The sequence below is a fragment of the Manis javanica genome, chromosome 5 (genome assembly GCF_040802235.1).
Source record: "Manis javanica isolate MJ-LG chromosome 5, MJ_LKY, whole genome shotgun sequence".
In the NCBI taxonomy this organism is placed as follows: Eukaryota; Metazoa; Chordata; class Mammalia; order Pholidota; family Manidae; genus Manis; species Manis javanica.
The window spans coordinates 171,350,380-171,366,485 of NC_133160.1; the positions used below are offsets into that span (position 1 = coordinate 171,350,380).

Below are 16,106 nucleotides of genomic sequence, written 5' to 3' on the forward strand. Positions count from 1 at the left end.
AGTCTTTATTCCATTTCAAGTTTACTTTTGTGCATGGGGTTAAACAATAATCCAGTTTCATTCTCTTGCATGTAGCTGTCCAGCTTTGCCAACACCAGCTGTTGAAGAGGCTGTCATTTCCTTATTGTATGTCAGTGGCTCCTTTATCATATATTAATTTATCATATATGGTTGGGTTTATACCAGGGCTCTCTAGTCTGTTCCATTGGTCTATGGGTCTGTTCTTGTGCCAGTACCAAATTATCTTGATTACTGTGGCTTTGTAGTAGAGCTTGAAGTTGGGGAGCGTGATTATCCCTGCTTTATTCTTCCTTCTCAGGATTGCTATGGCTATTCGAGGTCTTTGGTGGTTCCACATGAATTTTAGGATGATTTTCTCTAGTTCCTTGAAGAATGCTGTTGGTATTTTGATAGGAATTTGCATTGAATCTATAGATTGCTTTAGGCAGGATGGCCATTTTGACAATATTAATTCTTCCTAGCCAAGAGCACAGGATGTGTTTCCATTTATTGGTATCTTCTTTAATTTCTCTCATGAGTGTCTTGTAGTTTTCAGAGTATAGATCTTTCACTTCCTTGATTAGGTTTATTCCTAGGTATTTTATTCTTTTTGATGCAATTGTGAATGGAATTGTTTTCCTGATTTCTCTCTCTGCTAGTTCATTGTTAGTGTATAGGAATGCCACAGATTTCTGTGTATTAATTTTGTATCCTGCAACTTTGCTGAATTCAGATAGTAGATCTAGTAGTTTTGGAGTGGATTCCTTCAGATTTTTTATGTACAATATCATGTCATCTGCAAACAGGGACAGTTTAACTTCTTTCTTGCCAATCTGGATGCCTTTTATTTCTTTGTGTTGTCTGATTGCCATGGCTAGGACCTCCAGTACTACGTTGAATAGAACTGGTGAGAGTGGGCATCCTTGTCTTGTTCCCAATATTAAAGGAAAACCTTTCAGCTTCTCGCCGTTAAGTATAATATTGGCTGTGGGTTTGTCATATATGGCCTTTATTATGTTGAGGTACTTGCCCTCTATACCCATTTTGTTGAGAGTTTTTATCATGAATGGATGTTGAATTTTGTCAAATGCTTTTTCAGCATCTATGGAGATGATTATGTGGTTTCTGTCCTTGTTTTTGTTGATGTGGTGGATGATTTTGATGGATTTTCAAATGTTGTACCATCCTTGCATCCCTGGCATAAATCCTACTTGATCATGATGGATGATCTTTTTGATGTATTTTTGAATTCGGCTTGCTAATATTTTGTTGAGTATTTTTGCATCTATGTTCATCGGGGATATTGGTCTGTAATTTTCTTTTTTGTCGTGCCTTTGCCTGGTTTTGGTATTAAAGTGATGCTGGCCTCATAGAATGAGTTTGGAAGTATTCCCTCCTCTTCTATTTTTTGGAAAACTTCAAGTAGAATGGGTTTTAGGTCTTCACTAAATATTTGATAAAATTCAGCGGTGAAGCCATGTGGGCCAGAGGCTTTGTTCTTAGGTAGGTTTTTGATTACCAGTTCAGTTTCGTTGCTGGTAATTCATCTGTTCAGATTTTCTGTTTCTTCCTTGGTCAGACTTGGAAGGTTGTATTTTTCTAGAAAGTTGTCCATTTCTTCTAGGTTATCCAGTTTGTTAGCATATAATTTCTCATAGTATTCTCTAATAATTCTTTGCATTTCTGTGGTATCCGTAGTGATTTTTCCTTTCTCATTTCTGATTCTGTTTATGTGTATAGATTCTCCTTTTTTCTTGATAAGTCTGGCTAGGGGTTTATCTATTTTGTTTATTTTCTTGAAGTACCAGCTCTTACTTTCATTGATTCTATTGTTTTATTCTTCTCAATTTTATTTATTTCTGCTCTAATCTTTATTATGTCCCTCCTTATACTGACTTTGGGCCTCATTTGTTGTTCTTTTTCTAGTTTCATTAATTGTGAGTTTAGACTGCTTATATGGGATTGTTCTTCTTTCCTGAGGTAGGCCTGTGTTGCAATATACTTTCCTCTTAGCACAGCTTTGGCTGTGTCCCACAGATTTTGTGGTGTTGAATTATTGTTGTCATTTGTCTCCATATATTGCTTGATCTCTGTTTTTATTTGGTCATTGGTCCATTGGTTATTTAGGAGCATGTTGTGAAGCTTCCATGTGTTTGTGGGATTTTTCATTTTCTCTGCGTAATTTATTTCTACTTTCATAGCTTTGTGATCTGAGAAACTGGTTGGTACAATTTCAATAGTTTTGAATATACTGAGGCTCTTTTTGTGGCCTAGTATATGATCTATTCTTGAAAATTTCCATGTTCACTTGAGAAGAATATGTATTCTGTTGCTTTTGAGTGTAGAGTTATGTAGATATCTGTTAGGTACGTCTGTCCTATTGTGTTGTTCCATGCCTCTGTCTCCTTATTTATTTTCTGTCTGGTTGATCTGTCCTTTGGAGTGAGTGGTGTGTTGAAGTCTCCTAGAATGAATGCATTGCATTCTATTTCCCCTTTTAATTCTGTTAGTATTTGTTTCACATATGTGGGTGCTCCTGTGTTGGGTGCATAGATATTTACAATGGTTATATCGTCTTGTTGGATTGACCCCTTTATCATTATGTAATGTCCTTCTTTGTCTCTTGTTACTTTCTGTTTTTTGAAGTCTATTTTGTCTGATACAAGTATTGCAACTCCTGTTTTTTTCTCTCTGTTAGTTGCATGAAATATCTTTTTCCATCCCTTCACTTTTAGTCTGTGCATGTCTTTGGGTTTAAAGTGAGTCTCTTGCAGGCAGCATATAGATGGGTCTTGTTTTTTTATCCATTCTGTGACTCTATGTCTTTTGATTGGTGCATTCAGTTCATTTACATTTAGGGTGATTATCGATAGGTATGTACTTATTGCCGTTGCAGGCTTTCGATCCGTGGTTACCAAAGTTTCAAGGTTAATTTCCTTACTATCTAAGAGTCTAACTTAACTCACTTACGATGCTGTTACAAACACAATCTAAAGGTTCTTTTTTTTTCCCCTCCTTTTTCTTCCTCCTCCATTCTTTATATATTAGGTATGATATTCTGTATTCTTTGTCTATTCCTTGATTGACTTTTGGGATAGTTAATTTAATTTTGCATTTGCTTAGTAATTAGCTGTTCTACTTTCTTTACTGTAGTTTTAATTTCCTCTGGTGACAGCTGTTAAACCTTAGAAACACTTCCATCTAGAGCAGTCCCTCCAAAACAGACTGTCGAGATGGTTTGTGGGAGGTAAATTCTCTCAGCTTTTGCTTATCTGGAAATTGTTTAATCTCTCCATCAAATTTAAATGATAATCTTTCCGGCTAAAGTAATCTTGGTTCCAGGCCCTTCTGCTTCATTGTATTAAATACATCATGCGACTCTCTTCTGGCCTGTAAGGTTTCTGCTGAGAAGTCTGATGTTAGCCTGATGGGCTTTCCTTTGTGTGTGATCATATTTCTTTCTCTGGCTACTTTTAATAGTCTGTCCTTATCCTTGATCTTTGCCAATTTTATTGCTATATTTCTTGGTGTTGTTTTCCTTGGGTCCCTTGTGTTGGGAGATCTGTGGATCTCCATGGCCTGAGAGACTGTCTCCTTCCCCAGACTGGGAAAGTTTTCAGCAGCTACCTTCTCAAAGACACTTTCTATCCCTTTCTCTCTCTCTTCTTCTTCTGGTATCCCTATAATGTGAATATTGTTCCTTTCGGATTGGTCACACAGTTCTCTCAATATTCTTTCATTCTTAGAGATCCTTTTTTCTCTCTGTGCCTCAGCTTCTTTGTATTTCTCTTCTCTAGTTTCTATTTCATTTATTGTCTCCTCCACTGTATCCAACCTGCTTTTAATACCCTCCATCGTGCTCTTCAGCAATTAGATCTCCGACCTGAATTCATTCCTGAGTTCTTGGATATCTTTTGGTACCTCCATTAGCATGTTGATGATTTTTACTTTGAACTCCCTTTCAGGGAGAGTCGTTAGGTCCACCTTATTTAAGTCTTTCTCTGGAGTTGTATTAATTTTACCCTGGACCAGGTTCCTTTGGCATTTCATATTTGTATATGGCGCCCTCTAGTGTCCAGAAGCTCTACTCTGGAGCTGCTCAGCCCCTGAAGCAATGTCGGGGGTCGCACGGGAGCGGTATTGGTGCCTGGGTAGAGGAAAAAGCTGTTCCCTGCTTCCTGGCTACTGTGTCTGTCTCCACTGCCCTAATCAGTGGGCCGAGCACACAAGTATAAGCTTTTGTCCCAAAGCAGCCGGATATGGATCCCTGCTTTCCACAAGCAGCTGGCATATCAGTCTCTCCAGGAATTCTGCCTGTATTAGCTTTCCAACCCAGAATCATGCGAGTATCATGAAAGCACCATGAAATGTAGTATTGTGCTCCCAGCACAGCTCTCCAGAGCTAGGTGTTCAGCAGTCCCGGGCCTTCCACTCCCTCCCTGCTCTGTTTCTCTTCCTCCCACTGATGAGCTGGGGTGGGGGAGGGGCTCGGGTCCCACGGAGCCACAGCTCTCGTACGTTACCCTGTTTCGTTAGGTCTGCTCTTTTCTCCAGGTGTGTGCAGTCTGGTGCCGTCCTCTTTCCTGTTGCTCTCTGAGGATTAGTTGCGCCAACTCTGTTTTCTAACTGTACCCAGTTTTTGGAGGAAGCCTCTGTCTCTCCTATCATGCCGCCATCTTTGAGTCCAACAGTATTTTAAAAAGCAGTGTATGACCAAACTGGTTTATTCCCATAATGAATACAGAGAGTATCTTATAGTTAATATTAGAAAATCCACAAACATTATTTGCTCCATTAACATATAACAGAAAAGCCATATATTTCCTTAGATTCAGAAAATGATAAAATCTTAGCACCCATTTATAATTAATGAAAGAGAAATTGTGAACTAGTAATTTTACAATTTAAAATTACTAGAGATTTTTGAAATTAAAAGATGCTATCCCCATATATAGTTTTTCTTTATATTATACATGAAACACTTGCCAAAATAGGATGGATGTGGAAGCACATGCTAGACCCAGATGCTGTCTCTCACCACTTTTGTTCAACCTCAGGCTGTAGTTTCTAGGCAGCATGATAAAAAAAGAAATTGAGAGCTTTTAAGAAGTGGAAAGGAGGAGATAAAATGCCATTTTGCAGATCTAATTGTCTACACAAAAAATTACAAAAGAATTTAGGAAGGGACTAGTTGTAGGATCGGTGTCTAGAAGTTATTTGTGAAAAATTAATGTGCAGAAGTAAATAATTTAAAATGTAGTTTAATAAAGGTAGTGTTTGTGATAGCACCAAAATCTATGAAATATCTGTGGGTAAATCTAACAAAAGTTGCACAAGACTTGTACGCAGAAGGCTGTGAAACAACTGAAGAACAGTAAAGACTAAGTCACAGCAATCCTGTGTTCATTTCTAGCAAGAGTTAATATAAAACTACCAAGTTTCCCAAAAATTATCTGAAGAGTTAAAATCCAAGAAGGCTTTTGTGGAAGTGAACATAGTGTTTGTAAAACATACGGGATGGATACATTGTGATACAGTCATACAATGGACTGCTGTATGGTAACAAAAACACTGGAGCCATCTGGGCCATGGATGCATTTTAAAAACTCATTGTTAAACAGAAGCAGAACACAAGAATGCACTCAGTATCCTATTTCTATAAAGTTCAGATTAGACAACACAGAATATGGTGTTGATCACACTATCACACCAGCCCAGCAGTGGCGCTCTTGGTGTCTGCCCAAGAGAAAGGAGGGTGTCAGAGACTTGTACATGGATGGTCCTAGAAATGTTATTTGTGATGGCCAAAAATTGGGAACAACTCAAATGTCCACAGCGGATGAACAAACTGCTCTCCATCCAGTGGACACCGCTCGGCAGCCAGAAGCGTTCTACTGGACCCCCAGGCAGCAAACTTATGGCAAGAGGCCATATTCAGAATGCATGCTGTAGGGCTCCATCTCCACGGAGCAGCAGAAAGCAAAGCCACTGAGAGTGAAGGCAACACTAGGGCCAGGGTGGCAAGCAGATGCTGGAGTTTCACGGGAACCCTCCTGATACGAGATGATGTGAACCTGTGTGTGTGCCAGAACTGCAAGCTCTACATTGAAGTGCAGTTTACTGTACATAATTATACCTCAATACAGAGTAATTAAGGAATCACATATGTTGCTCAGGAATACATACAGTATTAAGACTAAAAGAAAAGCAAGGAAATTATCAACATGAAAGGCCAGGATGGTAATTACTTTTGAGGAGATGAAGGAAGCTTCAGATAAAAGGCAGGCACCAGCCAGGGGCTGACAGTGTCCCTCTAGACTGTGGTGATACACAGTATTTGCTTTATAGTTTTTCTTTATATTATACATTTGTTTTACTTGCCCTTCTATATGTCAAAAAAGGAAAAAAAAGTGGTGAAGGGTTGCTAAGATCCTTCGGGAGGAACGGGGAGAACAAGGAGGGCCCCGCCCCTTTCCATGCCCATGATACCGGCTTAGGGAGCCGTGGTTACCAAGACACTGTGCTATCGGATCAGAGTGTGGAGCCCAGGCACAGACCTGCACAAACACAGCTTTGACCTGTGACAAAAGGCGGATCAGCAGCTGGCGTGGAAAGGAAGGCGTGGTCATGAATGGAGCTGGGCACGTTTACTGCACATGTAAGAGAGACTGAAACTGGATCCCTACCTCACACTGTACTTGGGGGTGTGAAAATCTTTTTGATCTTAAGAGCAGGGAAAGACTTCTTTAGAAAACCAATCATAAAAGATTTATGAACTACATTCAAATCAATTTGCTTTAAAGTGAGATGATACAGCACATTGCAAAGTATCAAGACTATAAAGGAACATTGCAGAAGAGTAAGATGACGACAAACCTGCTGAGAAATGGTCAAACAGGATCAGACGTCACAGAAAATGTGACCAGCAGGCTACACAGAGGTCTTCGTGTGACTGGTGGGCGGAGTGGGAGTTCCCGCCACGCTCCCGTGCTCACATGCCTCAGGCTGCAGCCCCATGCTGGTGCCCACACACCTGGCCAGGGCAGAGCTGTGAGTGGCTTCTCCCACTTGCTGTCCATTCGGTGTGATGTGTTCTTATGGCCGTGAAAGTGCTAGCCCCAGAGGAAGCACACAAACATGATGGCGACGAGGGAAGCAGTAAGGAAACAGCGGGATGCTGCCCCCATCAGTGCAGAAATGAGCACAGCCAAACTGCTGTTGAAGAGGATAGCAGCCGAGGTGCCGCAGGGAGCCATGGGGACTAATTACTGCAGGCACCTGCTAGGACACCATAGCAAGGTGCCCCAGGGCTGGCAGTATGGGGTTTCTTGACTTTGCAGTGAGGGGGTGTTTGCCTAGGCTTTGATTGCCTGTGTACATATTCTCTGTGTGCAGATGTGTGTGACACAGTCCGCAGTCGGCCACCTACAAGCCCGGTGGGCAGTGGTGGTAGGGGCATAAGCAGAGGAGGAGGTGGTGTTGGGAGGAGGCACAGCCAGGTCATGCTGGGCGCGAATTTTGCACCCTGTGCTGTGAGAGCCCCTTGGAGTCTTGCCCAGTTTGGGTGGAGTTCTTCGCCGATCAGCTTTGGCACAGGATCTTACGTTGTTCTGGAGAAAAGGGAGTTACATGGAACTTACGGAGACAGTTGGGAGTCTGTTGCCAGAGTTACGTGGAAGCTTCCAGAAGGCGTAAAAGGCAGCATCACAGGGACCCCGGGTTTGACCAGCTAGGGAAGGACTTGCAGTCTGGCAGATGGCACATCCTTCCCTTGAGGGGCTGGCATAGGGGACAGCCCCCACCTGGGTGGGGCTGTCAGCAGGCGGCAGCAAGCACACCTTGCTTCAGCCACTGGTGAATAACAGCAGTAGTCACGGTCAGGGTTATTCAAGTTCTGTGGCCCATTTAGAGCCAGAAAATTGTGCAAAGGTTCATGAAAGAAAAGGTTCCTCCTTTCATTTAATACAAAAATCAGCCCCTACTGTATGGGAAGCAGGTAGCAAAGTGTGCCCCTTTTCAAGCCCTGGTTAGCACCTCGTTTGTGTTCCAGAGCTGGGCCGGCCTACAGGCTGGAGGCTGCCCCAGAGGGCGTGTCTATGCCCTTGACATGGCTGCGAGGGTGAGGCTGGCCAGAGGCCATGGTTCGGGTTCCTGGGGGCTTATGAGACTTCCTTGCACACCTTCCCTGAAGAACAAGTCAGAAAAGAGTGACCCAAAGCGTCAAGGCCTTCAGGGCACTGGCCAGCATCTGAAGACGGGGCGCCTCCTCCTCAGGGCCTTGCACCTCTCAGAATTCACCCAGGCGGCATGGTGGGAAGACCTTTGGGACTGGGCCCCAGGAGGCCCCAGGCTCTGTGAATGCCTGCCGGGCAGGGGCTGCTTCCTTCCGTGACTCTCACTTTCTATCTTGCAGATTTTGTTTGGACTCCGCTAGACAAACCCGACAAAGGCTGTCCATCAACTGGTCCAATTTCAGCCTGAAAAAAGCCACCTTTGCTGCCCACTGAATGAGGACTGCCTGGAGAGGGACGCGCGGGAGGTGGGCCAGGCCCCGGAGCTGCCGTGCTTGCCCAGGGCTGTGCCGGGTGGGCTGCACCTGAGACCCCCCCACCCCCCAGACTGAGAACTTGCTGCCCGACCCGCGTTGTTAGCTCGTGTGCGTGTAGTCTGTGAGTGAGACCTCTTTGACTGTAGCTCTGTGCTGTCGGCTTGGAACAGTAGCTCCCGCCAGTCCTTCACCACCTCGGCCTCGGAGGCCTGGGCCGTGGCCAGAGACGAGATTGCATCACCCACATGGCCCTGTCCTGTCACCTGCCCCCGCCGGGGTGTCGCCGTCACTCAGCTCTCGTGTGCCCCTGCATCCCCCACCCCCACCCCAGGCGGGCTGGGTGGGGCAGGCGCGCTTCCGTTCTGCACAATCTACTGTTAAGAGTGTACACGTTGCGCTGTTTGTGTCTGACCCCCTGACCTGTAGCCAGCTTGCGTAAGATCCCTTGCCGAATGAGAAAGTTCAAAAACAAAACCCACCCAGTACTCACACCATCAAGTCTGTAGAGAGTGTACGACTGTATTAACACGGAGGCCTGCCTGGCTACTTTTTTAACATATTGTTAAGTAATATTAAAATCATGTCTTTCTTTTTGAAAGATGGAATACATTAGTACAGCAGAAGACCTCGTCTGGTTGCTTTCTGCTGGGGCAATGGGGGGCTTGGCAGGGGCAGGGCCACTGGGTGACAGTGCTCCCCAAGGGGAACCTGGGTCACCAGCCCTGGAGCACCCCCTGGGTCGCCACAGATGGCAGCTTCGGGTTCCTGGTAGCCATCCGTGCAGCGGTTCATCCAGGGCCTTCCATGTGCCAGGCAGGCCCAGGCCCAGGACAGCCCAACCAGACCCATCCAGGCTTTGGTGTGAGAAGTGTCGGTAAGTGTCAAGAAGAAACACAGGGTGGCTGGCAGTGGGGGGTGTCAAGAAGTTCCCTACAGGGTGGCAAAGGGGACATCGCTTCACACCTGTGTGCTGAAGGAGGCAGCGCAGAGGGGCCGGGTCTGGGCATGACCACATATGGCCTCGGGGGACTTGTGGCCTCCAGTCGAACAATGAAAAGTGACAAATATCAAATTGGGCATAAATTAACAACAAGAATGTTATCTGAGAGTAAGAGAGGCGTCCTGACTTAGTCCCCTGGGCGTGTGCAGAGTACCTGGAGCTGCCTCCGGCTACAGGCTCACCACTGACACGCAGGAGCCCCAGCTGACGGCTCCCAGCTCCCCACCCTGCATGCCTGCTGGCAGAGGAAGGGGCGGGGAGAAGGGGCCACAGGACTGCAGATGGGCGAGACCAGGTGGGGAGCGAGAGGGAGGCAGGGAGGACTCAGGCTGCTGCCTGCCCCGGGGCAGGGGCCCAGGCACAACCTGTGGCGTTAGGAAACTGGTCCCAGAAGGCCTCATACTCAGGAGCCTGTGCAGCTGCCCAGGAGTGAGGGCAGATGGGGCAGGTCTGAGCCTCAGACCTGAGCACAGAGGAAGGGGGGAGAGGGCGGGAGCAGGCCGCTGTGGTCAGGAGGAGGCCCGGGACTGGCCACTGGGCTCCAGCACTGAGGTGCTCTGCACTGGAGCCTGACAGAAGCAGCTTGTGGGAGGACAAGGCTGGAAGCATGTCCTGGGAGCAGGAGCTGGGGCGGCAGCAGGGGGTGTGGGGCCACGGGGCTGGCCTGCTCGTCTTGTGTTTTCTAGGTGGGAGCAAGAGCACCACGTCCCTTTGGTTTTGGGACAAACCAGCAAAAGGAGAAACAGGCTGGGCGGTGGCCATGGCGGCAACAGCGTCCCGAGGGGCGGAAAGCCCACTGCTGTCTCCCAGCGCTCCAAGCCCGGGGCGGGGCCTTGTCCACTCTGGCTGAGGCAGGGGCCAGGCAGGACCAGGGCTGGCTGGGCACTGGGCAGCCTGGACCAGCAGAGTGGACAGTGAGCCTGCTCTCATGGAGGCCAGGCCTCGCCAGGTAAAGGCTCCCCACTAGAGCCCAAGACCTGCCTCTGCCCAGCCCTGTTCTCCCTGTGGACAGTCCTGAGACTGTGTTGGAGCCAGTCCCACCTCTGAGCCTCACTTCATCTGTCCCTCGGGACCATGCTGACTGCCGAGAGGAGCCCTGGGGTTCCATCTGTGGTGTGAGCTGTCCAGGCCACGACTGGTGAGGACCCATAGGTGCCCAGCACTGAACAGCCACCCTACACACCCCAGCTTCTGAGGTGGCCCCTTGGCACTTCCAAGTGGGCCTGCTGCCTGTACTTAACTCCATGTCTGCAGTTTGCACCCCTCAGACCTCCCAGCCTTCTCCTTGCCAGGAATGCACTTCCCCCATTCTTGAGGCCAACCCCGATCCTGCAAGACACTCCACACACACTGTTCCTTGAAACAGTCCTGAAGGGGTGTCACTTTGCCATTCTGTTCTAGGGAACAAAGAAGAGGATGGATGTGGGTCTATGAAGCTTAGGACCAAGTCAGAGGGTAGCAGAGGATGGGCATAGAGGGGGATGGGGCCTCCTGAGGTCTGGCCTGTGGAGGCAGGTCCGGGCCTTGGGCACAACATGGCCTGGTGACTTAGTCCCCCAGTGTTCTCACACCCACCATCACATGTACAGCTGAGGAAACAGGCCTGGGAGAGCGCCCGGGGAGCCGCACGCAGACTGTCACTTTGAGTATCACCCCCTGTACGTGGTGGTAGTCCTGAGGTGAGACAGCAACTAAGTAAGAAACATGGAATGTTCTTCACTGAGCTGTGCTCACAAAGGCATTAAAAATCAAAATGGTATTATAGCACCAGAAAGGACTAACACTTGATTTCATTAATAAGTCTTTTAAAAGAAGAAAAACTTTCACCTCAGTTCAATTTCATGGTTTTAAACATTAAACCTCCCAAGTCACTGGACCAAGTGGCAGACCTGAAAGGACATGGGTTCTTGTTGTTCCGTCTTTGCAGTCACTGCTTGGATCCACTATTGAGTCGTAAGGATGAGAGCGCAGCAGGGGTGGGGGCTGCGTGCAGCGACATCCCCGACATCTCTCAGCAGTGAGAACTCAGGATGTGTCTAGCTGCGTGTCACGAGCCCACCTGTGTCCTGGCAGCCCTCTGGAGTCCTGGTCAGCAGTGTCCCAGGCCGAGGGACAGGCATGGGTCCTGTGCTGACCCAAAGCGTGCGCAGGCATTCCTAGACAGCAGTGGCGCCCGTGGGAGGTGAACGCTCTGGGAGCTGTCACCGTGCCACATGGAATTGTAAAGCCAAGGGCATTTTGCAGTGTTTTGGGGTGTTGGAACAGAGGCAGCAGGAGGCAGTGGCTCCTGAATGAAGGGCATGACAAGGTGAGCCTCTGAGTGTCCTGGCATCCTGCCTGGAGGCAGCTTCCACAGCCCAGCAGGATCACTGAGCAGAGGAAACAGATTGTCCTTTGGGGAGGCTGAAGCGGTGGGTTATGGGGCAGGGATCCAGGGGCTGCACCTGGAGAACCCCAAAGACCTGTGGGGAGTCGCCTCAAGTCCCTTCAAACCTACTGACCTCTGCAGGTGTGGCATAAAATTCCTCCATCCAAGGGATCAGAAAGCAGGAGGGTTGGGGTTTTGTCTCCACCAGCCAGGGTAGAAAGACCCTGTGATACACACGGCCAACATTATCTAGAGGAATACAGAAATATCCCACACTAAACAAAGCAAAATTCGTTGGAATCAGGCAAAATTACCAGGCCATGCCGAGAAGAGGGGAAATGTAAGCTATAATCAGGAGAAATACCAGAAAAACAATAGTAACACTCAGAAATGACACGGTGAATTTGCACACAAGAACCTTAAAATAGCCGTTGTAAATCTTACTAATTTATATCTTCAAGGATATAAATGAAACAAGATGAAAGAAGAAATGAAAGATAAAAAATGCCCATGTGAAACTTATAACTAAAGGAATCTAAAATAAAAAATAACCATAGAGAGAATTAGCAGATTACAAACTTCTCCAGAAGAAAATATCTAACTACTTGATGGCATATGACTAGAAACTACCCAAAATGATGAAATTGGAGAAGAAAGACAGGATAAAATGAGCTGTGAGACAGTATCGGGCATCTAACAGACATGTAACTGGACTTCTATAAAAGAGCAACAAGAAATAGAAATTTCAGCATCAGCTTGTCATAAGCCTACTGAGAAGATGATGGAGCCAGTATTGGGTCTACAGATCCACGTGGGAAGAACCAGTACCGAAACACGCCTGGGTTCCCAGTCTGTGAACATGGTATCCCCTTTTAGTTATGTATCTTTCTCACATTTTATAGCATTTTCTTAGAAGTTATTCTCTTTTTTTTAATTTTGGTATCATTAATCTACAATTACATGAGCAACACTGGTTACTAGATGCCCCCCATCAAGTCCCCCCCATGTACCCCATTACAGTCACTGTCCATCAGAGTAGTAAGATGCTGTAGTCACTACTTGTCTTCTCTGTGCTACACTGCCCTACCTGTGTCCTCCCCCCATATAATGTGTGCTGATCGTAATGCCCCTTTTCCCTTGTTCCCTCCCTTCCCACGCACTCTCCCCAATCCCTTTCCCATTGGTAACTGTTAGTCCATTCTTGGGTTCTGTGAGTCTGCTGCTGTTTTGTTCCTTCAGTTTTCCTTTGTTCTTATGCTCCACAGATGAGTGAAATCATTTGGTACTTGTCTCTCTCTGCCTGGCTATTTCACTGAGCATAATACCCTCTACCTCCCTCCATGTTGTTTCAAATGGTAGGATTTGTTTCTTCTTACGGCTGAATAATATTCCATTGTGTACATGTACCACATCTATATTGGTACATCTACTGATGGACACTTAGGTTGCTTCCATTTCTTGGCTATTATAAATAGTACTGCAATAAACATAGGAGTGCCTATGTCTTTTTCAAACTGGGCTGCTGCATTCTTAGGGTAAATTCCTAGAACTGGAATTCCTGGGTCAAATGGTATTTCTATTTTGAGTTTTTTGAATTATCTCCATACTGCTTTCCACAATGGTTGAACTAATTTACATTCCCACCAGCAGTGTATAGGACAGTTCCCCTTTTCTCCACATCCTCAGCAACATTTGTTGTTGTATGTCTTTTGGATGGTGGCCATCCTAACTGGAGTGAGGTGATATCTCACTGTTGTTTTAATTTGCATTTCTCTGATGACTACAGATGGGGAGCATCTTTTCATGTGTCTGTTGGCCATCTGAATTTCTTCTTTGGAGAACTGTCTGTTCAGCTCTTCTCCCCGTTTTTTAATTGGATTATTTGCTTCTTGTTTGTTCAGGTGCATGAGCTCTCTGTATATTTCAGATGTCAACCCCTTATACAATATGTCATTTATGAATATATTCTCCCATACTGTAGGATGCGTTTTTGTTGTGCTGATGGTGTCCTTTGCTGTACAGAAACTTTTTAGTTTGATATAGTCCCACTTGTTCATTTTTGCTTTTGTTTCCACTGCCTGTGGAGGTATGTTCATCAAGAAGTTGCTCATGTTTATGTCCAAGAGATTTTTGCCTATGTTTTTTTCTAGGAGTTTTATGGTTTCAGGACTTACATTCAGGTCATTGATCCATTTCCAATTTACTTTTGTGTATGGGGTTAGACAGTGATCCAGTTTCATTCTCCTACATGTAGCTGTCCAGTTTTGCCAGCACCATCTGTTGAAGAGACTGTCATTTCCCCATTGTATGTCCATGGCTCCTTTATCAAATATTAATTGGCCATATATGTTTGGGTTAATGTCTGGACTCTCTATTCTGTTCCACTGGTCTGTGGCTCTGTTCTTGTGCCAGTAGCAAATTGTCTGGATTACTGTGGCTTTGTAGTAGAGCTTGAAGTTGGGGAGTGAGATCCCCCCCACTTTATTCTTCCTTCTCAGGATTGCTTTGGCTATTCGGGGCCTTTGGTGGTTCCATATGAATTTCTGAACTATTTGTTCCAGTTCATTGAAGAATGCTGTTGGTAATTTGATAGGGATTGCATCGAATCTATACTGCTTTGGGCAGGATGGCCATTTTGATGATATTAATTCTTCCTAGCCAAGAGCATGGGATGAGTTTCCATTTGTTAGTGGTCTCTTTAATTTCTCTTGAGAGTGTCTTATAGTTTTCAGGGTATAGGTCTTTCACTTCCTTGGTTAGGTTTATTCCTAGGTATTTTATTCTTTTTGATGCTATTATGAATGGAATTGTTTTCCTGATTTCTCTTTCTGTTAGTTCATTGTTAGTGTATAGGAAAGCCACAGATTCTGTGTGTTAATTTTGTATCCTGCAACTTTGCTGTATTCCGATATCAGTTCTAGTAGTTTTGGAGTGGAGTCTTTAGGGTTTTTTATGTACAATATCATGTCATCTGCAAATAGTGACAGTTTAAATTCTTCTTTACCAATCTGGATTCCTTGTATTTCTTTGTTTTGTCTGATTGCCGTGGCTAGGACCTCCAGTACTATGTTGAATAACAGTGGGGAGAGTGGGCATCCCTGTCTTGTTCCCGATCTCAGAAGAAAAGCTTTCAGCCTCTTGCTGTTCAGTATGATGTTGGCTGTGGGTTTATCATATATGGCCTTTATTATGTTGAGGTACTTTCCCTCTATACCCATTTTGTTGAGAGTTTTTATCATGAATGGATGTTGAATTTTGTCGAATGCTTTTTCAGCATCTATGGAGATGATCATGTGGTTTTTGTCATTTTTGTTGATGTGGTGGATGATGTTGATGGATTTTTGAGTGTTGTACCATCCTTGCATCCCTGGGATGAATCCCACTTGGTCATGGTGTATGATCCTTTTGATGTATTTTTGAATTCAGTTTGCTAATATTTTGTTGAGTATTTTTGCATCTATGTTCATCAGGATATTGGTCTGTAGTTTTCTTTTTTGGTGGGGTCTTTGCCTGGTTTTGGTACTAGAGTGATGCTGGCTTTATAGCATGAGTTTGGGAGTATTCCCTCCTCTTCTACTCTTTGGAAAACTTTAAGGAGGATGGGTATTAGGTCTTCACTAAATGTTTGATAAAATTCAGCAGTGAAGCCATCTGGTCAGGGGTTTTGTTCTAAGGTAGTTTTTTTCTTTTACCAATTCAATTTCATTGCTGTTAACTGTTCTGTTCAGATTTTCTGTTTCTTCCTGGTTCAGCCTTGGAAGGTCATATTTTTCTAGAAAGTTGTATATTTCTTCTAGGTTATCCAGTTTGTTGGCATATAATTTTTCATAGTATTTTCTAATAATTTTTTGTATTTCTGTGGTGTCTGTCCTGATTTTTCCTCTCATTTCTGATTCTGTTTATGTATGTAGATTCTCTTTTTCTCTTAATAATTCTGGTTAGGGGTTTATCTATTTTGTGTATTTTCTCAGAGAACCAACTCATTTTCATTGATTTTTTCTATTGTTTTATTCTCGATTTTATTTATGCCCTAATCTTTATTTTGTCCCTCCTTCAACTGACTTTGGGCCTCATTTGTTCTTCTTTTTCTACTTTCATTAATTGTGTGTTTAGACTGTTCATTTGGGATTGTTCTTCTTTCCTGAGGTAGGGTCTATATTGTGATATACTTTACTCTTAGCACAGCCTTC

At 45.0% G+C, this 16,106-nt stretch overlaps 1 protein-coding gene across 13 annotated transcripts in view; it reads left to right on the top strand.

The window, feature by feature from the left end:
• The window catches only part of FAM193A (family with sequence similarity 193 member A), a 191,948-nt gene extending 177,757 nt beyond the window's left edge, over nucleotides 1-14,191 (top strand). For 9 of the 13 annotated variants that reach the window (XM_036992140.2, XM_036992159.2, XM_073237962.1 and 6 more), the window contains one exon: nucleotides 8,414-9,171. In XM_036992140.2, coding sequence (XP_036848035.2) covers nucleotides 8,414-8,507 — 94 coding nt within the window. In that variant the 3' untranslated portion in view covers nucleotides 8,508-9,171. Of the gene's footprint in view, nucleotides 1-8,413; nucleotides 9,172-9,361 lie in introns of those variants that run through there. The other 4 variants (XR_005054171.2, XR_005054172.2, XM_036992149.2 and 1 more) reach the window with 4 other exon arrangements.
• Nucleotides 14,192-16,106: the final 1,915 nt, after the last annotated feature.